The 23102-nt window shown below is 35.2% G+C and overlaps 1 protein-coding gene and 1 pseudogene across 1 annotated transcript; both read left to right on the plus strand.

Annotated features, from left to right (window-relative positions):
• Positions 1 to 3351: 3351 nt before the first annotated feature.
• LOC141611104 (uncharacterized) lies at positions 3352 to 17039 on the plus strand (annotated as a pseudogene).
• Positions 17040 to 18117: 1078 nt separating this feature from the next.
• LOC141612945 (putative F-box/FBD/LRR-repeat protein At5g22670) lies at positions 18118 to 19350 on the plus strand. Its single transcript, XM_074431693.1, has one exon. The coding sequence runs from the start codon at positions 18118 to 18120 to the stop codon at positions 19348 to 19350; it is 1233 nt and encodes a 410-aa protein (XP_074287794.1).
• The last annotated feature ends 3752 nt before the right edge of the window (positions 19351 to 23102 follow it).

Here is a 23102-nt window from a genome sequence, read left to right on the forward strand (position 1 = left end):
AATTTAATTCACTTATTTCTTTTAAAAATCTATCCATATTCCATTAGCTTTAACTTAATTAACTCAAAAAAAAAACTAAAATAAAAAAATACGCATTAACTATAAGTTAATAATTTCAAAATATTTCATATGGAGTGGTATTATATGTATTCGAAATAAAAAAACTAAATACACAAGAAATTAAGAACGAAGAAAAATAAATGAAGTTGAAAAAAAAAATTGTATCTGTACAATATAGTTAAAAGACTAATTAAAACATTTAATTTTAATCCACATGTCGATTTTTTATTGATAAATATTAATTCATCTATATTGATTACTTGATTATTTATTTATACAATATTATAAAAGTCTAGACTATGTATTAAAAAGTTATCTTTAAAACTGTCACATGCTTATAACTTATAAGTACAAAAAAAATTTAAAAATATTAATTACAAACACAAAAAATAAATTAATACAAACTCTTTATTTTCCTCTCATAAATTTGGTTATTAATCTACTTATTTATTTAGCCTTTAATTTCTTTTATTTAATAGGATGGTTTTTTTGTTTTCTCTCACTATCATTATAATTTGTAGTTATCATATTTTTTTTTATCTCCCTTTTAATTTACAAAATCGTTCCTCTTCCCTCGAATAAATTGTTGAAATTAATCAATAATTAATAACAAAAAGTTTCCTATATAACTATTATAACAATCCTAATTTTCATTTTTATTCAAAAAGTTGGTAGGTAAAGTATACATACATAGATAATTAAATGAATTCTTTCGCTTTTTATCCTTATTATGTTTTAAATTTATTAATAGTAAGAATATTATTTAGTTATTGTTTATGTGTTTGTATTGAAATTGCAGAAAGATGACATACTCAATTATCAATAACATTGCATGAAATCTATATTATCTAATTAAAAGGGTAGCTTAGAACATTCAATTTCATTTCACATGACATTTTCACACCCCGTTAATTCTTATTCATTTTTATTGATTATTTAATTATATTGACAATATGACATGCATGGAATAATAATTGAATTTATAAAACTATAATCTATAATTAAAAAGTAAGCCAAACTATTTACCATTATCTGAACATCATATTTAAAATTTCATAAGATAATTTCTAAACCGCTCTCATGCAAAGTGGATTTTGTTAAAAAAAAAAAAGAATAATAATAAAACAAACTTTTTACATTCCATTTCTCCATTGCTCCATATTTATGTCTATATTAATTTTCATAATAATGAGAAAAATCTATAACTCAATAATCTAAATATAAAATATATAAATCTAATTAAAAGGCAAGCAAAACTAACTATCATCATTTACATGTCATATTTTTTTTAAAAGAAAAAAAAAAGACAACATCTTAAATCAATCTCCTCTAAAGTGGATCTTGTAAAAAAAGAAATTATAATAATAATAATCAAGCAAAACTTATACATTCCATTTCTCTTTATTCCTTATTAATGTTTATATTAAATTTCATAATAATGAAAAATGATGCCCAAAAGTCATGTACCTTGATTCATATTTATACCTATATTAATTTTGATAATAATTAAAAAAGGATGCTCAAAAGTCATAAAACGCATCCTCAATTCTTTATATATTTTTTATGGAAGCTAAAATTTATAAGATACAATTTTTCTTATCTCTATCATCAGTAGAATTAAATATATCACTAAACTTTTCTATCATTCTATTAACATCAAACTAAGTGTATAAGGTTTTAAAATTATTAACTAATTTATTTACTTTTTATGTAAGTTCCATTGGGTTAAGAAATGTTCATTACATTTTCAATTTTATCGTTTGTGTTTGTTTTGTTCTCATTTAGGGGCTATCAAGATTTGTGGTGTTGAGCTATTCAAAGGTTAATATACTTACATCTCTACGACTTCATTCTCATTCCCTTTTTCTTTCACTATTTACGAGGAAACTTAAGTTAATAACGATAATATTACGTAAAACAAATTTCACTATTTTGTTGGTTAATTCAGACTAATTACTGAGTTTTTTTTTTTATTATTATAGGGTCGATTCGTTGGAAAAAGAAGACTATATAGAAAAGTAAAATACTAGGATTGCTTAAATAACTATATATTGGAGACTAACTACAAGATTGACGACATCAACGTGAATGACTAGAAGTTTTTTTTTCTTTTTTTTTCAAATGTATATTTTATTTTGGTATTTGTTTATTTTTTTTCATCATTTTACCTTCGAAAAAATAGGAATATTCACCAACTTTGGCTTATTTAATTTATCGACTTTGATATTTATGTTAACATGTAAATGCCGGTAATTTTAATACGCAATCAATGATGACTTATTCATAAGGTGAGCTTACTATATGTTTTGATATTTTATAAAATTTCAATTACTAAAAACACTAGAAACATCACATTCAAAACAAAACATCCCGTGAATTTCACGGGTCATAAAACTAGTTATATGCTTAAATATAGTGATATGTATACTCATTTAAAAAAGAGTTTTTTCATAAGTAATCTAATGGTATAATTTTTATAATTTTTTACCAAATATTTTGTTGTAAATATTAAAGTCAAAGGCTCGCCTCGAAAAATCAAAATATCATATATTAAAAAGTAGAGGGAGTATCATATTTTATTAGTTCCAATGTTTAAGAACTTTTACCCACAATAAATGACATTTGTATAAAGTTCTTAAATAAAAAATAAAAAATAAGTAATGGGTATTTCACATTTTTCAAAGTATGTTTATTGGTTCTCAAATTCTCAAGTATGAACAACCAAGTGCTTATTTTGGAACTCAATTTTTAAAATTAAGAACAACTTTTAACTTATAATAAAAGAACTTTTTATTTTGGGTTCTTAATGATCACCCAAGATTAAGAACCACGATTGTTATTATTGTAATGAAAATGTGTATAGACCCCGTGCTACAGCACGATAACTTTTAGATGTAATTGCTAGATATGTTTGCATTTAGAGTATTAATTTCAACTCATTTCACTTTCTTGGGGATCATATTGATAAAATTTTAATATTAAAATAAACAAAATAGGAAAGTCGACACTTTTAATCTGAATAAATTAATGAATTTTACTTGAATTATATCATCGGATCAAATATGTACGTATTAACTTATGAAGGATGATAATTATTGGAGATGATTGCATAATAATTTTAATTTGTAATTATGGAGATTGTATAATAATATCCTAGATTATCATAATATAGTGGGATGTACGTTTAACTACAATTTAGTGGGTTGTTATTCATTCTCATTCTCATTCCCAATGATTTAATATCCAAATAAATAAGCCCACAAGTTCACAACTAAATTATACGGACTTTACCAAAAAAAAAAAAAAACTAAATTATACGGAGCACTTGCGGCAGCACGCAGGTGGAATTAGGGGTTTCGAAGGAGTATGGCCGCCATTGTTGTTGCTTCCAGGTGAGAAGATAATATGAATTTGTACGTTTACTCTGAGTATTACTGAAGGATTCCCCCCGTCCCCAAACCCTAAACCCTAATTTCTAATTCTCTCACATTCAAGCTTCAAAAATGTCAGCAATTCATCTACTTCGTTCACAAATTTCCCTTCTTAATTCTTCCAAATTCAAACTTATTCGCCCTTCAATTAACTCTCTAATCATCCACAATCAACAACATCTCCACCCAATTCATTCAATTATCCCCAAATCATCACCCAAAGAACCACCTTCTGAGTCTAGCCCTGGGGGTTGGCGAACCTTCAGTAATCCTCAGAGTAAACCTACAGATTCAATTAAGAGTGTAGGTCGTAATCGGCAAAACGGGTCGAAGAATCAACACAATCAACACCATCGAAACCCTAATTTCTCCCGTCATTTCCGCCCAATTAATTCAATTACCCCCAAATCATCACCCGAAAAACGGGTCGAAGAATCGGGTGAATCTACAAATTCAATTAAGAGCGTAGGTCGTAATGGGGAGGACGGGTCGAAGAATCGGGTGATTAGGAGAGAGAACAGTAGGAATAGTGTAGGTAGTAATGGGGAAGAAGGGTCGAAGAATCAAAACCCTAATTTTTCCCGTCGTTTTCTGTTGAGGGTGTTGAAGAGAAAGAAGGCAAGCTGTGTAGGTAGTAATGGGGAAGAGGGGTCGAAGAATTGGGTAAGAGAAGGAAGGCAGGGAACCTGTGAATCACGTAATAAATTTGAGACTTTGAATAAGTTTTCGGTGTCGGAAAATGAGACTTCTGAGAATTTAATGAAGTTGTCTGGGTTGCCTGAGCAAATGGTTGGGCATAATGCACCAGTTCATCCAATTACCCCCGAATCATCACCCGAAAAACCAGCTTCTGAGCCTAGACGTGTGGGTTGGTCAACCTTCAGTAATGCGCAGAGTAAACCTACAGATTCAATTAAGAGTGTAGATAGTAATGGGGAAGAGGGGTCGAGGATTCGAGTGAACTTGTCGTCGGTGTCGGAAAATGAGACTTCTGAGAATAGGATGAAGTCTTCTTCGTTGCCTGAGCAAATGGTTGAGCATAATGCACTGGTTCAGCCAATTACCCCCAAATCATTTCCCGAATCGCCTCTCATCGACGTCAATGGCGCATCTGAAGAACCAACTTCTGAACCGAGCCCTAGGGGTTGGTCAATCTTCAGTTCTCCTACGAGTAACCCAACAAATTCAATTAAGGGTGTAGGTAGTGGTGGGGAAGGTAGTAGTGGGGAAAACGAGACTTCTGAGAATATGATGAAGTCGTCTACGTTGCCTGAGCAAATGGTTGGGCATAATGCACCGGTTAGGTTGATGGATGTGAATCCAGGGATTAACCATATGGAATGGCGTATTCGATTGTAAGTTGTATGTTTGGTTAAAACATTGATAAGGTTATGTTTAATTTGATTGCTTTCTTTACGTGTAGCTAGGTTGGGAGTCAACTATATCGGATTTAGTGGTGCAATTCTAGCAGCCTAGACTTAACAGTTATATTTAATTATGTTATGTTGTTCGTAAGAGCGAATATTTTGCAAAATGCTGAAAATTGCGTTTTGATTTGGCTGTTTTCAGGTCTGGCTTGTTCGGATTGGAAGTTAATAGGGTGCTTGGTGGCGGTGTTGTGCCAGGTACAGATTGAGTGTCTAATCATGTTATGTTGCTTTTTATGTATTTTTGACGAATATTTGCTCGTCTTTTTTGTTTATTTACGTTGGCTTACATGTCCTTGGCGCCTTTAACAATAATTTGAATGTGGAAACCTGGTAAATGACTGAGATAGTGTGGTTAATACTTTATTGGGAAATTATTATCTCAAGCAAAAGCCTAAGCTTATAGTTGAGGCTTAGTCAATGAAGTTGTACCATCAGTCTTAGTCTTTCTCACTCACGTGTGCATGTATTGTGTTCTGTTTTAGCAGATTTTCTTCCCCCAATTCATCTCTCTCATTGGTTATTACAAATTATCTTCCCCCCATTCATCTCTCTCATGTATTGTGTTCTGTTTTAGCATGTTCATCCTACTTGCATGTTAATGTATCAGCGTGAGGCTTCAAGGGATAGCGTAGTAGCCGTAGTTAGTGACATCCCCATTGCTTTGGGAGAGAACTCTTGACTTATTGTACAAGATTCTCTCTTGACAATTACTCCCTCCGTCCTAGTCGTTTGTCCTACTTTTTTCCATTTTAGAGTGTCTTGATAATTTGTTTATCTTTCTATTTTAGGAATGCGTGTTTTTGGGTAATTACCCACATACATTTTAGTCCATTTGCATCCAATAACAATAAGTACAAGTGGTTCCCTACTCCCTCCTCGCCTCCTCGGTCTTTTTGCCAAAAGCGGGACGGAGGGAGTACATTGCTTTGCCTTCTAATTCTCTAGCTTCTTACGAGTTTTACACTATTGTTGTTTCCCAAGATGAGCTTGCTCAGCATGTAACTCTTGTAACAAACTTTCTTGCGAGTTTTTATAGGCTCATTGATTTTGGTTGGTGGTGATCCTGGTGTGGGCAAAAGTACATTGGCATTACAGGTAAGATCCATTTTTGTCACATACACCTGCTGAAGTTGTCTATCTCGGGAGATTTCATTCAAGTGATGCGATATTGCATGTTTCACTAATGAGTTATGTTCGAAATGAAGATGGCTGCACTTATAGCAGAAAGCTGTGACGTTGGAGGAGCAGTGCCTGTGCTCTACGTATCCGGTGAAGAGGTCAGTGCACTAGAAGCAACACCCCTTCGATTATTCTAATGTTTAGTGCTCTGCTAAATATTAGAGAACAGAGAACACCTATTATGCTGGGGGACAATAATATCTCCCATCTCGGGAAAAAGGCCAAATGATATACTTGAAAGTTGAAAGCAAGTGAAGGGTACAAGACAAGGTGGGTAGTACTTTCTAGCTCACATAATATCGGTAACGAACTTGACTAAAAAGAGAGTGAATGTTTGGTGCAAAAATGAGTGAGGGATATTCATGGCATTAAACCTGGGTTTCAATCTTGATCTTAGGATCGAACGCCACACCTTCATTTCGATCGCGCCGCTTAAAAATGCGGTGATATATTTCCTTAATATGAAGTCATGCTGTCACGGTAATCTTCAAGACCTTTAGAACTGGCCGTGATGCGGTGTTGCAGCTCTGAATAATTACTATGGAAATTTTATCTTTGATTCTATTCAGTAGTCATGACTCCTGAAGGGTTTGGATATTGAAAATAAAACCACGCATACAAATTTAGTAAGAAATTTGGTTTACCTCCCAGGGAACATTAGTTGCCAATATGTGGAAGGTGTAACAAGCGAGAATATACTCTGTGCAATGGTGCAAGGACCGTACACTTTGTCACTAGATAGAGAAAGCTTAGTGATTTTCTGGATGATATCATGGTTTTTCTCTACAGGCATCCAAGAAGCTAGTTAAACCTATTGAAGCTACGAGAAACTGCATACTCCCTCTGTCCCGATCATTTGTTGTTCTTTTCCATTTTGGGGTGTCTGAGTCATTTGTTGTCCTTTCTATTTTAAGAATGAACTTGATGAGTAATTTGATCATTCTCATTCATTTTGTTTCACTTGTCATTTAGTTATTGGCCTTCTCCTCTTTCCTTGGTCTTTGTGCCAAAACGAAAAGACAACAATTGACCGGGACGGAGGGAGTATAAGCTTAAAAACCTCTGTTTTGAGAATGAGCACATTGTTAGGCAAAGTCGTTCGACGACCTTACAATGTGCAAAATAGTTGACTCAAATTATCCTGAAAAGAAAGGAGATTCTTTAGCGTATATGAACGAGAATTTAATTGCTGGTCCAACTAGTTTAAAATTTTATTTATTGGTGTTTGTTGTGAACAGTTTCTTCACAATACGTTCTATTAGATTACCTTTCATTTTATGGATTCCAATCGTTGACGGCATCTCTGACTTTGATTTTGTTTATTTGGGAATTGTTAATGACATTGTGAAGCCTTCTCTGTTTTGATTGGTTGAACCCAATAGTGACAAGATGCTAATTATATTTTCTTCTCTAGAGTCTTAAGCAAATTAGAAATAGAGCAGATCAGCTGAGCATCGATACAGAGGACCTTTTCCTTTATTCATGCACTGTTATTGAGGTTGGTTAGCGCTAACTGTCTCTGTACTTAGTTGCTTATTTCTCAATTGTTAACTTGGGACTCACTTTATTCAAGATATGTTTTTATTAAGTTCTTCCTGATGTGTAAACCTGTTCTTCTTGATAACTTTTTATTAAGTTCTCCCAACAATTTGTTACGAGTTATCAGTTGATTTTCCCCCCAAAATAGCCATGTCCATACTCATTGTATGCTTACAAGCAAACAAAAACTCCACCTTTTGTTTTATCTTACCCTTGCTATTTTCTCATCATCTCTTCTATTTGACGGCTATATTGATGTTTCGAATTATTGGAAACTCTGGTTTTGGGATAATATATTAAATCCGTTGTTCGACAATTGTAAAGTCTAAGGTGTTTGCCCTTTTCATGCAGGATATTTTAGAAAAGGTGCAACTGCTTTCCCCACGTGCTCTCGTTGTTGATTCCATTCAATCTGTGTATCTAAATGAGGTGGCTGGAAGTCCTGGCGGGTTGATGCAGGTATGAATGTACTCCCTCCTATTCTCCATTTTGTTCCCCTTTGTTGTGGGCACAAGATTTTAGGAGGAGAATAAAGTATGAATTGTGTGAGTTGGGTGGGGTTTAGTGATAGGAGAGATGAATGAATAAATAGGAATTAAATAAGAAATTGTGAGTTGGGTGGGGTTTGGTGATAGGAGAGATGAATGAATAAATAAGAATTAAATAAGGAATTGTGAGTTGAGTGGGGTTTGGTGATAGGAGAGAGGAATGAATAAAATAAGAGTAAAAGTTTTCCAAAAAAGGAAAGGGGAAGAAAACCTGAATAATCCGTTTAAGGAAATAGGGAAGAAAATGGTGAATAGGAGGGAGTATAATTTATCGGAACACTATCCAAACACTATCTTACTATCCCTCTTTTCAGTTCTTGCTTCTGGGATTTATGGACATAAATATATCAAAAAAATAAAAGTATGCTCACATGAATAAAAATTACATGTTTACTGTGCTTTCCCTCAAAGTACAAGTTTTCTCTAAGTATCATTATTATCAATAACCTTGTAAAAAAAAATCATGATAGTAACATTTTGATTAGAACAATTAAAGATGATTTCCTGTTGCGTATATTTTATTGCAGGTGAAGGAGTGTACTTCAGCATTGCTTCGTTTTGCAAAGAAGACAAATATCCCTGTTTTATTGGTAAGAAAAGGATTTGAAAGTGTCACATGGTTTTTTGCCTCGTTCTGATGTTAATGCTTTGGGCAGTGCCGAATGCGAATTTGAAGGCTATAATGCACATTCAAAATGGCCTCATGGGAGTTGGTGTCAAATTACCTGTCGAGAAAAATACCCCAAGTGCAAAATAGTTGTGATGATCACAAATTATCTAATGTTAAATAATAATGTCATAAATGCCATATTAGGTGTCTCCCATCGTAGAAGAACGGTTTGTCGAAACACGGCAAGACTGCTTACCGGGCACCCATGTGGTACAAAGGTAGTAGTAGGATATTTAAGAGTTGGTGTTGACACTCTCAGCTCACTCTATAACCATCACTTCGGGTGGTAGCGATTGGCTGAATCGGAAGGCTTTAATATATACGCTCAAGAGTCAAGACAGCCTCATGAGGAACGACCACTATGAAAATTGTCGAGAAACATATGAGAGGTTAAATTTGCTGTGATGACCGCAATTGATCTAATATCAAATAATAAAGTGGTTAGAAACGTCATTTTTGTTCTCTCTTAATGGTAGAAGAACAGTTCTTTAAAACACCACAAGATGCTTAACCAGGCATCCATGAGGCACAAACGTTGTCATTTGGTGTGTAAAGAGCTAGTGAATACAATTTTATTCTGATACCACCGCTTTAGGCGGTACTGATTGACTGAGTATGAAGGCTGTAATATACTCGGTCAAGATGGCCTCAAACCTATTGCGAGTCCTCAGTTTAACTTTCTTCTCTGTGACAGATTGGACACGTGAACAAAAATGGAGAAATTGCCGGACCTCGTGTTCTGGAGGACATAGTTGATGTCGTTTTATATATGGAGGTTGGTTCTGCCTTGTTCATTTGTAAATATTCTTGATGTTTCTCTTCCTCTTCTGTTTCTGTTCTTTTGTATTCGACTTAAATCCTTTTGTTTGGTCATTTTCTTGCCATAGGAACTGCAAATGGTTTAGTAGTCTCAAAAAAGTATAACTAGACAAGGGGATTCAAATATTTAATTCATATCATGCCATTTTTTAGGCTTTAAAATAGCTCTTTACTTGGGCCTAGTGGGTAGAATGTGCCTAGGTTACTCCGACGACGACACTTCATTTAGCTGCCGTGTCGTGTGTCCGGTACAACACAAACTTCGACACTTCACTTTTAACCACAAAATAGAAAACTTCGCTCAAAAAAGCCGTCCAACACTCTGACTCGTCAGACATGATATCGTGTCGGAGAGTCAAAGTGACACATGTGCATTCAGAAACCTATGAATGCCATGAATCCATGATTTTCCATTGATTGGTAGTGGTGGAGATTGATCTTACAAGACAAATGGAATTCTTGACTCTTCTCACCACAAGGAGCTGCAAATTTTTCTTCATTTGCAGATTCAAAATTCTCCGAGTTTTTGGATTTAAAAATCAAAATTAGCAAACTAGATGAGATCTATTGATAGGTTGGATGGATGTTTAGTTGTTAAGTTCTGTCACTCTATTATGTGCATCCAGTGTTTATGGCTTTTCTTCCTGCAAGTGCTGTCAAAATACTTGTTTATTGTTCACAATGTGAATGTCATGACCATTTCATGCAGCGCCACTTAATGTTTGGTGATGACAAAAATATTAAATGCATCAACTAGACATTAGATCTTCTGCTCCCTAAACTTCTCATTATTCTGAGAAATTATGTTGGTTGGTCTCTTATTCTGTTTTCTTTCTTTCATATAACCCATTTATTGCGTGATCCTGCAGGGAGAAAAGCACCCATCACATCGCTTGCTTCATTCTGTTAAAAACCGTTTTGGCTCCATTGATGAGGTAATATGTCATTTGTATTTTTTGGACCTCACCTAATTCTTCTGATTTCTAATTGTTCAGAATTTTACTAGTCTAGATCCAGCGCAGTAAAGCGTGGTATATATAGAACTAATAGAAGTTTTAAATTTTAATGTGTTACTTCTAAAATTTAAATTGGCAGTTCAATAATTTTCATATTTCACCTTTAATGTATTTTAATGAAAATATTTTGTATACTTCAAAGTCAATGATTTCAATTTATCGATTTTATCAAATTACTATAATGAATTCCTTTTTTGTCACGAAATTAGTAATAACCGTTTATAGTTTAGTTTTGTACGTAAGTATGCGTCGAAGCATTCTCTATTGATAGCACAAATGAAAGATTTAGCCATTTGTAGTTTATAATTTGATACCTATTTTAGTATGTTAGTTTAATTAAAGGAGTATGATTTAGAGTTTATTGAAACTATTATAGTTTGATAAAAAAGACTATTATTTTAATGAAAGGATTTGTTTAATGAAAGAAATATTTATTTCCATATTTATGTCGGTGCACTTTGGAGACAATTTTTTTCAGAATGCCTATTCTTTTAGTAAATAGGGATGAATTCTTGTGAATCTTTAGGTGGTGGTATTATCCATGTGCAACTGTCATACAAACTGCAAAACTAATCAATCCATTCTCGTGATGTTTTTTTGTTGAATGAAGAATCCCTGAAGTGATTGTTGTTGTCATATGGTCATTCTCAACCATGAATCTTTACTTAGACATTAGTCCATTCATTCCACTATTGTTGTGCAACTCTTTTCCTTACCCAAAAGAGAAAGGGCACAATTAATTTGGAAAAAAATGAGAGGGAGAAGGGGACAACAAAATTGGAATAGACGGAGTACAAAACTTAACTCGACCCGGCTGATCTGACCCAAAACAACCCAAATCGAATTGGCCTATACTGTAGGCGTAAATGACTTGATAGTAGCTTGCCCGAAATAAATGGATTTTGTAATGACCCGTCCTTCAGATCTATCTTAAAGGCTTAAATGACCTTGCATCTCTTCCTTAACCCCATCCACTTTTTTGAGGAGAGGGTAAAAATCATTGTTGATTGATCTAATATTTTTGCTGTATATTTTCCATTGGTTCACACGGTTTAACTTTGTGGATATTCATTGCAAATACTTTCATATGGCTAAATGAGTAAATGCTGGAATATTTATCGATAAAATGTCAATCAGATTGTAGGCAAAAGTAGCAGTGTGATCCCGTGTCGTGAACGGTAGCTTGTTAACGTCTATATGTTAAACTTGAGATACATGCGGGGCTCTCTTAATTTATTCTACTCGTTTTTAAGTACTTTTTTTCCCTTCCAGGCGCAACAATGTCAATGTGTTTGATATGCTTCTCCTAGTTTTCTTGATTGAGCTCTTCCCTGAGTATAACTTCATTGCAATAAATGGTACGAAGTTTTATTTTTACAAAGAATTCTGAGTGATTATGAAATTTATTGGAGGTTCCTTGGTGAAAGTCAGCTTTATTTTTTTGCTTTCATGTTATTGATTGGCTCGGTACTCAGATGAGCTGCTTGATTATTCACATGTTTATTCACTCCTGGTTGCAGCTGGGAGTTTTCGAAATGTCAGAATCTGGACTAGAAGCTGTCTCAAATCCTAGTGAGATGTTTTTAAGTGAAGAACATTCAGATTCAGAGAACTTAGTTGGGCTTGCTGTTGCTGTAATTATCGATGGGTCTCTATCATTTCTTGTTAAAGTTCAGGTAATTTACAGATTTGGTCATGGTACTAAATATTGCCTGCAACACCCAAGCGCGATTAAGTTATCAAGGTTTTGAAGGTTACTATGACCACATTTTGAGGCGGTATCAACCACATTTATGAAGAACAACCGAGATTAGGCCTCAATGACATAATCCAAATCAAGTCTCTAACCAAGATTTAATACCATGGATCTAAGTGTGGCGTGGAGCCTTGGGCCAATCAAATTATCGAACATATTTGATTGACCGCATCCTGACTCCTCATCTTAATGGTTGTAATCGTGTCACGCAACACTCAAGGATGACTACAGAATCCTCAGTGGATAGTCGGAAGTTCTCTTAGTGGATGCACAAAGAAGTCTTGTATTTTAAGACTTGTTGTCTCGTACAGATTCAATTTCACTTTAAATAGCTTTGCTATTTCATATATCTGATTAAATCTACGATTTGAGGACATGTCCCCTATGTCGTCATTTTTGGGGACAGTCTCCTCCCCGTGTCTCAATGCTTGTGTCATGACAAGTCCATCACTTGGATACGTTCATACTTACCCGTGTCCAATACCCATACACGAGTCCGACGCCAATAACATAAGCCTGCATCTTATATTCATATCTGTAGGAGCATAGCCTTCTTTTGTCTATTCAGGAAGGATACACCATTTGTGTCATTTGTATTTCCAATAACTGAGTTGTTTGGTCTTACTTTAACTTGTAGGCTTTATGTGTTTCCAGACCTGGTGTTACTAGGCTTGCTAATGGGGTGCAACTAAGCAGAGCTGGTTTAATTCTTTCGGTACGTCCTTGATCAACAGCTTAATTAAAATGTACTTCCTTCATTCCATTTGTTTCTTTACGTTTGCTTTTTTGGCACTATTCATTGGTAAGGAGAATCTCCATTACAACTTCTAATATATAATATAAAAGATAGGCATGTGAGATCTTGTTTAATTCGTCTCACCGAATGGATTATGAAAATCAAACTCTTATAATTGTTCGTAACATGTAGCTGAAGATAACAAAAGAAAACTTTTATTATTAGTCAAGGACCTCAACTGTGAGTTCTAGGACTTTAATATTATTGTCAGGGACCCTTGAGTTTTAATTTTTATTGTTTAAGACGAATACCCTTACTTAAGTTTCCACTATTCTTTCGCTTTAAAGTATAATGTAATAAAGCAAAATGGCTCACAAATCTCTCTACGCCTCCTATATTGTCAAGCTGCAGCTGTTGGATTCAATTGTTGATGTTATTTTCCTTATGGGTCATTGAGAAACCTTTCCTCAATTCTTAGTGTTGCATTTTTTTTAGGTAACATGGCTAAATTAGACACTGTTTTTAGGGGAATGGGTTAAAACTGGATTTGTGAGAGTGAGAGTTTCTATATTATGTAATTTGGAACAAACATTAATTAAGTGCGGCATATCTGATTGTCTATGATTCTTTTGTTTAGTTTTAACCTTCATGAGTGAAAGACAACTGACTGATGCTTTGTTCTTTTACTTGCAGGTTCTTAAGAATCAACTGGGACTAAAGCTTGACGATCATGTAATCATTCTTTGCTTATTGCTTTGTGTTCTTATGTTCTCTTCTATAGTGTTTAGTATATTTTTTGTACTGTACTTTCTGATAGGTTCTAAAGTCAGCTTCACATCTATTATTAGAGTGATTTTTGAGGGTAAGGTTATGTACATTGGGACCTTGTCCCCCCGTTCATTTGTGAGCTCCCTAAAAACGCAAGTTCAAGTAGAGAATTCAACACGCTGCAAATACTGAAGTAGTGTGTTTAGTGTGAAAAGATAGTATGTTTATAAGAGAGGAGAATGAGTTATGTATTGGACTATTACTCTTTTTCTTTGATCTTAGGAAGAAGTCCCGTTGTCAATTATTCAAAAACTCAAAAGTACTCTAGATCAAGTTGTTGTCTGTAGAATTAGAATAGTTATGATGACACTCGTTATGAGCTTTCATAAAGAGGCATTGGCATCGTATCTCTATCTATTTTGGAAAAATTAGTGGTCCAAGTTAGCATCATAAATTAGGACGATAAATTTAGGACGGAGACTCTACTATTTTGTTAGCAATTAATAGTTATTGTAATCAGAATCCCGATTCGATCCTATGATTCTACGATTTTACGATCCAAAAATGCTTGACCAATCCCGGATCCTACGATTCTATCATGTTTGTAGAATCTTACGATCCTGTTTATTTGAAATTTTGTAGAGGTAGGATCATAACACGGTTGTACGATCTTACGATCCGATTACCTAGTAAACATGTTAAAATATATTTTTATATAATGATATCGTAAAATCCAAATTTCATGTAATTTGTAGAAACATGTTCATGAAATGATACTAAACTCATTAATTATAAGTATTTTGTGTATAAATAAGTGTTTTGATCTTCAATTATACTCCCTCCCAGTCGCTATAATGTTCCCTCTTTCCCAAAACGGATTATTCAAGTAATGTTCCTCTTTCTATTTTTAGAAACTTTTACTCTTATTTTATTTATTTCTCTCTCCTATCACCAAACCCCACACAACTCTTTTACTCCTATTTTATTACTTTCCTTTATGTTTTGGCCCCACAATTCTTATTTAACTACTAATAATTCATCCCTCTCTCCTACCACCAACCCCATACAACTCTTTTACTAATATTTTATTACTTTTTCTTAAGTATCGTGCCCATATCAAAGGGGAACATTATAACGACTGGGAGGGAGTATATTTTTACCAAATAAAAAACTATATTTAGTGAATTTGTAGAATCTTACGATTCTACGATCCGATTCGATCCTACCTTCTCCATCGATTTAAAGTAGAATCCCGATCCTAACAACATTGATTGTAATAGGTAGTAGGTACTCGATGTTGTAGTCATCTCTGCACCTGTACTAATAGGTACTCGATGTTGTAGTCATCTCTGCAGCTGTACTAATATTCAAGGTTTGGTGTTTTGCAGAGCATTTTCCCCTTTTGTTTTTCACCTTTCCTTTTTTTATATTTTCGCATTTTGAAGTGTGCATTCACCCATGGACGGTTCTAAAGGATGATTCATGACAGCCGACCCCAAATTATTTTGGGATTAAGGCTCTGATATTGTTGTTGTTGGTGGTGTTTTGCAGAGCATTTTCCTGAACGTAATAAGTGGGGTTTCTCTGACGGAGACTTCTGGAGATCTTGCTGTGGCAGTGGCAATTTGTAGCAGGCATGTCCTCACTTCTTTCTTGTCAACGCATTCCTTTAGTTAGAATCAAAACCTTTTTTTTTTCTTTCAATAGTGGCAATAAGATATAAAATAGGAATATGTGAAAGAAAACTAAACTCCCCACTAATTTTGTGCTTTTTATTTTTTGAAGTAGTAGTCGGTCGACCAATTACTTTGGTTCTTACTACGTAATTTTGGTGTTGTGATAAACCATGGTGTTTTTCTGTAATGCTAGTTATAATCTTGTTTTCATTTGATTGTTAAATAACATTTTCTCAAACTGTTCCATCTCCAGCTTCTTAGAGTTCCCTCTTCCTAATCGTGTGGCATTTATCGGAGAAATTGGCCTTGGTGGCGAGCTTCTAATGGTAAGCATCTCCAGTTTAATACTCCCTCCTATTCACTATTTTCTTCCCTATTTCCTTAAACGGATTATTCAGGTTTTCTTCCCCTTTCTTATTTTGGAAACTTTTATTCATCCCTTTCTCCTATTACCAAACCCCACCCAACTTTTACTCTTATTTTATTCATCTCTCTCTCTTATCAACAAACCCCATCTAACTCACAATTTCTTATTTAATTCCTAATAATTCATTCCTCTCTCCAATCCACAAACCCCACCATCTTCCTTTATTCATTCTTTAATCATTTCCTTAAATCTTGTGCCCACATCAAAGGGGAAGAAAACACCGAATAGGAGGGAGTATTCTTTATACATTAAGGAAAGCTACTTACGCATAATGTCACACTATTTGGGAGGTCACTTGCATTTCCGTATACAATGGAGCTAATTCCTCCTATCTCATAATTTTTGTTGTCGAGGGCGTGTTTGGTTCTAAATATCAAACTTAATTGCAGGTTCCAAGAATAGAGAAGAGAGTTATTACATTAGCGAAATTTGGATATAAGAAGTGTGTTGTTCCCGAATCAGCTGAAAAAGCTCTAGGAGCCATTAGCTCAAAATTCGATAGTCGGCTGCAAGAATTTGAAAGAAGTCCTTGCTAAGGTTTTCAGGAGACTAGATTGACTACATACATCGAGACATATTCAATTTCACCATTGTATCTCGCCAATCACCGTATAGTACTTGTAAATTGTAGCATTACGTTAACATATACTCACTCTGTCCCGGTCATTTATTGTCCTTTTCCATTTTTGGGTGTCTCGTGCAATTGTTGTCCTTTTTATTTTAAGAATGAACTTGATGAACAATTTGATCTTAAGCTATGAACCGAGGCTTTCGATTTGATTGAGCAGATAAAAGCAAGGAAGGCAGGCCCTTGCCAGTATTTCAATGTCGGAAATTTTTGTTCGAAAAATATCTAGAATTCTTTTGGGCCATTCCCACTACATTTTGGAATTTCTGTTACCTATCTGCGCCATATTTTGAAGTTTTGCTGATAATTTGTCATTTATATATTTATGCACCGTGAATACACTTGGTCTTGGCTAAGGCTCCTGTCTTGCACTCAAATTACGACCCTTCTGAGAGGTGTAGTTGTCAAAATAACCGAACCGTTTAATTACCATTTTCCAGATGGTCAAAATCGACGGAGTGTTGCTTAAGGCAGCCAATAAAGTCACTCCACATTAAAAACTACTCCGTACTTGGAGTATCTTTAAATAAACAAATATAAAACCAAAGATTGACACAAATTGTGTTCATAATCATAGTGGAATCATTGAAAACCACTGCGCTGTGGTTAGGGTTGTTCATTCACGGTTAGGTGCACTGAACCGCATATTTAATCTGGTTCGTACACCGCCTATATTTAATTTCGTTCGTACACCGTTTGGTTCGGCAAAACACCGAACCTAAACCGCACCATTTTTAACGGTTATAAATAGTTCGGTTAACAACTTTAAACGATTATTTGCGGTTCGGTTACCGGTTAACCTATCATCGTTCTACATATTTTTTTCAGTTTTCGTTAATTTTATCTAGTAGTTTGATTAAATTTTCATTATATATTATACTCAATAATAAAGTTTGTTAGGTAAAATTTAATATTAATCAATTTAACAAATTTTGAATTTGGAACCACTAAGAAAATTAAACAAAAGAACAATATTTTATATAATATTTTAATTTTTTGCTTACATTTTTGTGAAACGGTTCGGTTCGGTTAATCCGTCACAATATAACTTGACCCGAATGTTTATTGTAGCAAACTAGTTATTTATACACACAACTTATAATAGTTGGCCGAAAATAATCAAACCCGAAAAGACCTGATCTAATAGTTGACTCGATTGACTTGGACTACTAAAAGTCCACAACTTGTTATTATCCTACGTAAATCCCACCTAAGACTAGTCCCAGTTATAAGGTTTACTATATATGAGGGAGTAGATAATTTTGGATCTACTCCAGTCTATTTACCTGTCGCCACTCCTCTCTAGGTTTAGGCACCGACATCTAACAAAGAAAAAAAAACCTTAAACCAAAGACAATGCTACGACAAGATACATGGCGCTCCCTCCGCTCTTCTTTAGGTTTAGGCAAAAAAAAGAAAAAACCAAAGACAATAATGCTACAACAAGATAGATGGCGCTCTCTTCCTGACGACATTATCGCTAAGATTATTTCCCATCTCGACCTTGTTCATCGACCTGGATACTTATACACCATTACGATTTCCGCCACTACTTTCATAGTCCATTTTTTCGACCATTGTCGTCCTCTCGATGTTACGTTCAATATTTCTGAATTTTGGAAAATTCTTGATAACCTCTTCACCTTATTCACGACACCCTCTATCGACACCTTTAATATTTATCTCCACCCTGCCCTCTATGACGAACCTTGTGCGAGGCCTATCTTAAACTCATGGGCTCGTCGACTACGTGCTCGTAACATCCAACGCTTCGCGATTGAAGACGCGATTAAAGACCGACTTTGCCCGCCTACGCCTAGCGTTTTCCAAATTCAATCACTGGTATCACTTTACTTGTCATATACTAAGTTTGTTTCACAACATCCCACTATTATTCTTCCAAACCTAAAAAGACTTCGTCTTGTTTCGGTTAATCACGGATTTTTGGGACGGCTATTAAGTAGTTGTCCGTCACTTGAAGACTTGTCCTTTTCTCTTAATGATAAGCCAACCGGTAAAAATTCTTCGGTATCAATATCGAGTAAGACTTTGAAGCGATTGAGTATAACTCTAGATATATCGCGGGTTAGTGGGGACGTCGAGGTTATCATCGATGCTCAAACATTGGACGACTTGTACTTTAATGTTAATTCTCCCCTTCAATCAATGCGGATGCTCGGTTTGATATCCAACCTCAAGTCTATTGGACTTGCTGGTAGTGTCTCAATGACGATGATCTACCGTAGTCCAAGCAAGACGATCTTCCCTTTTGTGACGGAACTTACATTAAGTGTGAGTTCGTCTGAAGTATTTGAACAACATATGCTGCCCTATTATTTTCCCAATTTAGAGCGTCTTGTGTTATATTTTTGTTTCTCATACAACAATGATTGGGATATAAAGGGTAGATTTGTGCTAGTTGAATATGTGAAGCACTTACAGTTGCGAATGGATTACTTTCGACTCAACCAACGAACGTTGAATTTTTTGACATGGTTGTTAACAAGTGCCCCGAATTTGGAGAAGCTCTTCATCGATGGATTTGGAAGTACAAGTACTCTTTTTAACGATGATTTTTTGGATAAAGATCAATTTTACGAAAATTTACTTAACTGTGCAGAGGATACTTCATGTTGTGAAATCGAATTCTGTTACGAACGTTACTAATCCGTGACGACGATGATGCATGTAATAGGATATTGGCTCTCCAAGTTCTGTTCATGGTGGTCCTAATTATTCGATAGCATAGTACAGTAAGTTCCCAATTTTTGTTTATTGAAAAAATGTAAGCAAGTTCCCAATTTTGGTTTCGTATAATTATTGTCTTGTTATCACATTTGTTTACCCAAATACAGATTCTTATTTAAGATGGTTTTAAGTTCTTCATCCTCCATTAAGTACTATCTTCGTTCCAAAAGGCGAGACAAAACTCTCAATATAATCCACATCCCATAGATGACCGTCGTAATGTCCACCCAAATTAGTATTCCTTATGTTACCAACCACCTTGAGCTTCTTCATATGGTGTACCAACTACCAAACACTTTCCTTTCATGGAGAAGTGAATGTAACCGACATACTCGACATTAACCAAGAACAATTTCTCCATGGAATTCCAATTATTGCGATCTTTCAACATCCAAACATCGAAACAAGTACTATCTACGTAGCGACACAATGACAAACAACCTTTTATCTCAAACAAAGGCAAGTTGGCCTCACTATCTTCAAGCAACCAGCTCATCCATGGGTTTACTATTAACTATTAACTGTTCATTATCTAAACTAAATCCAACAAAGCGATTTTCGTCATTTCTTTGATCGCGAAATCTAATAGGCTAGTGTAGAGTGTTATCAATAAACGCACCCTTATAGATTCCTATCGTTGACAAGCGATAATTGTTATCTAAAACACAAGCTATTCTACGCTATTTACCAGTGATCGAAGAATATACGTATAAATGACTATTAAGATCATTCGTATAACTTGTAAAAACGACAACAATCTTGTAGCCAGCAATGGATGATCCATGACCGAATCCATAAGCTGCTGTTGAATAATTTGAAGAGTTGATATTTAAATAAAGAAAACGTAAGGAAATGTCTTGGCAAATATAGAGTAATGGATTTGTGTGAGATTAATTGACACCCTCTATCCCGGTTATCTGTTTATCTTTGGATTGGGCACAATCGCACAAAGACGCATGAAAGAGGAGTACTGGACCAATTATTGGATGACAAATGGATCAAATTTAGTGTGGAGATAAATTACCCATCAAAGGCATTGCTAAAATAGAAAGGTAAACAATTAACCAGGACGGACGGGGTATGAAACTTGTAGTTTTCTTGCAAGCTTACATACTTCTCAATCGATAAAATCATCATAAGCAAAGATGCACAGTACCACATACAGTTTTAGGTTCTAATGTTCAAATTTGTTATATCAATTAACGACGAAGAGGAAAAACAAACATATAATCAATCCCTTGAGCAAATGGGAGACCCATATGCTCCCAAAAATTCGATTTCACAGACCGGTGAACTCCTCGGACACTCGTTTAAAGATCGATAGAACTCATCTTCCGGGAGAGATTTAGTTAAATAATATCTCTTAGAAGACCTAGCATACATTATCAGCTTCTCCAAAGCAGGCATACTTCTGAGTAGATATTCTACTAGATCCAACAATGCTTGGTCAAGTCGAATCGCGTCCATTTGGAACTTCAATCGCTTCACATGTTCGAAAGGCGCAACTTTAGGCTTTCGAGTAATAACCATCCAAAAAAAATCAGTGACTTCCAACTCGAGTTCCTCGAGATTGGGACAATGTAGCATTGAACTCAAATCTTCTATTCTTCTAAAAGGACCCAAAGCCAATATAAGACGAGTCATATTCGGGAAGATGATCTTATTAGGGGAAGGATAATTGTAGAGCCGCGGTGAGAGTTGAAGGAGAGCAAGCGACTTGACATGGGTGATCGAATCCAACATTATTTCATCATAAGATAAGCAATCAGAATAAAAGTACAAGTGCTCCAATTTCGGAGTCTCAATTATAACTTCAAGGATAGACGACCCATATAGATATATGGTTAATTGCTTTAAATTCTTACTTGTAACCTTGAAGTGTTGAAGGTTATGTTCACGTAATTGACGAATCCATGAGCCAATCATATGCCAGTAAGAAGAACTCAGATATAAATCATGGGGAAGCTGAAGACGGAAGGTGTTGAGTAACGGTGAATAGACGAATATGGTGAAGAGGTTATCAAGGATGTTCCAAACGAGGTCCCTTTCATGACGAAAATCTTCGAGTTTAACATCGAAAGTAGTGGGAGAGATAGTGATGGAAGTGTTTGGAGAAAGGTCAAGACGGTTGAGAATGTTGTCGAGGATGTCGTCAGGTAGAGAACTCCATCGTGCCATAGTTTTTTTTTTTTTTTTTGGAGAGGCTGGATTTTTTGTATAAAAATCGGCTACAGTTTTGTTGCTTTAGGAATATTAAGGATATATAATATAATATGGTACAATTGTACCTAACTAGAGCGGGCAAGTCTGACTCGACCTGAACCCAACCAAATCTGATCCGATAGAACCCGAGAATATTGCAACCCTAAACTGACCCGACCCAACCTGATGATGACATGATCCGATTATCAGTGACCAGAACCCGATTCCGACCCGATTAAATTGATGACCCGACAATTATTAAACTTAATATAGAAAACCAAACAAATACCCTTCGTTCCAATCATTTGTTTATCCAAGATAAAAAAAAATACCTCACAAAGAATAAAAAAAAACAAACAAATAAAACAAGTGGTTGTGACGAAACGAGTATGAAACCAATGATAAAGTACCATGTCGTTAAATCAAAGTTCTTAACCATGCTCAAAAGTCAAAACACGGATTCTAAATTAATAAGCGGAGTACAACCAAGTGGTGTTAGTCCAGTGGTAACTGGGTTAAACCTTGAAGCTTGCAGAAATGCAGGAGTTAAGAGGTCCCAGGTTCGAATACCAGCTGGGGAGATGATCACTTGGCCACTGCAGCCCCCGAATGGGGTGACTTACATGGTCCATGTGGTGGTGCGGGAATGCATGGGCCCGGGGGGACTCAACCCCCTCGTCATAAAAAAAAAAAAAAAAAGCGGAGTACGAAGCTACTCCGAGTCAAAATTTATCGGATAAATGAGAGATCGATAGGCTCCTACAAATTCGATTTCACATAATGATGATGAACACCTTGGACAACAATCCAATAAATTTTGATGAAATCGAGCTGCTTCTTCTGCTAATTGACGATTATTATAAAGATACGGAATGCTAGCACGTAGGACGAGCTTCTCCAAACTCAATGCACTTGTTAGGAAATATTTCGCTAGCTTCAATAAATGTTCGTCTAATCGAACCATACCCGTATCCAACTCTAATCGCTTCATATGCTCATATAATTTAAATTTAGCATCCGGAATTACTTCCACATTGTGAAAACCCACAATATTTAACCCAAGAACCTCCAATTTGGGACAAGGTAGCAATAAACGAGTAGGGATATTGAAAGGAATCATCACATGATTAGTGTTGGAGTATAAATCCACTTGTGAGTCCCACATCGGTGAAAAAGAGAGAGATTGTTTATCTTATAAGGTCTAGGGGTGTTTCTCCCATTGCCAATTGGTTTTGGGAGATAAGAGCATTCTTGGGCTTGTGAGTTAGACTTCTCTCCTCCACCGCGGGTAAGGCCAGACCCATCTCGTGTTTATTAATTAGCGATATCGAGTACAAGCGACTTGACATGTGAAACCGAATACATCAGTTGCCTTATTATTTGATCATGTTCCAAGATTAAATGAGGAGCATTAAAATTGAAGTGATCCAATTTTGGGGCATCGACGTGAAGATTCAGACGGGTAAAGT

The sequence above is a fragment of the Silene latifolia genome, chromosome 11 (genome assembly GCF_048544455.1).
Source record: "Silene latifolia isolate original U9 population chromosome 11, ASM4854445v1, whole genome shotgun sequence".
In the NCBI taxonomy this organism is placed as follows: Eukaryota; Viridiplantae; Streptophyta; class Magnoliopsida; order Caryophyllales; family Caryophyllaceae; genus Silene; species Silene latifolia.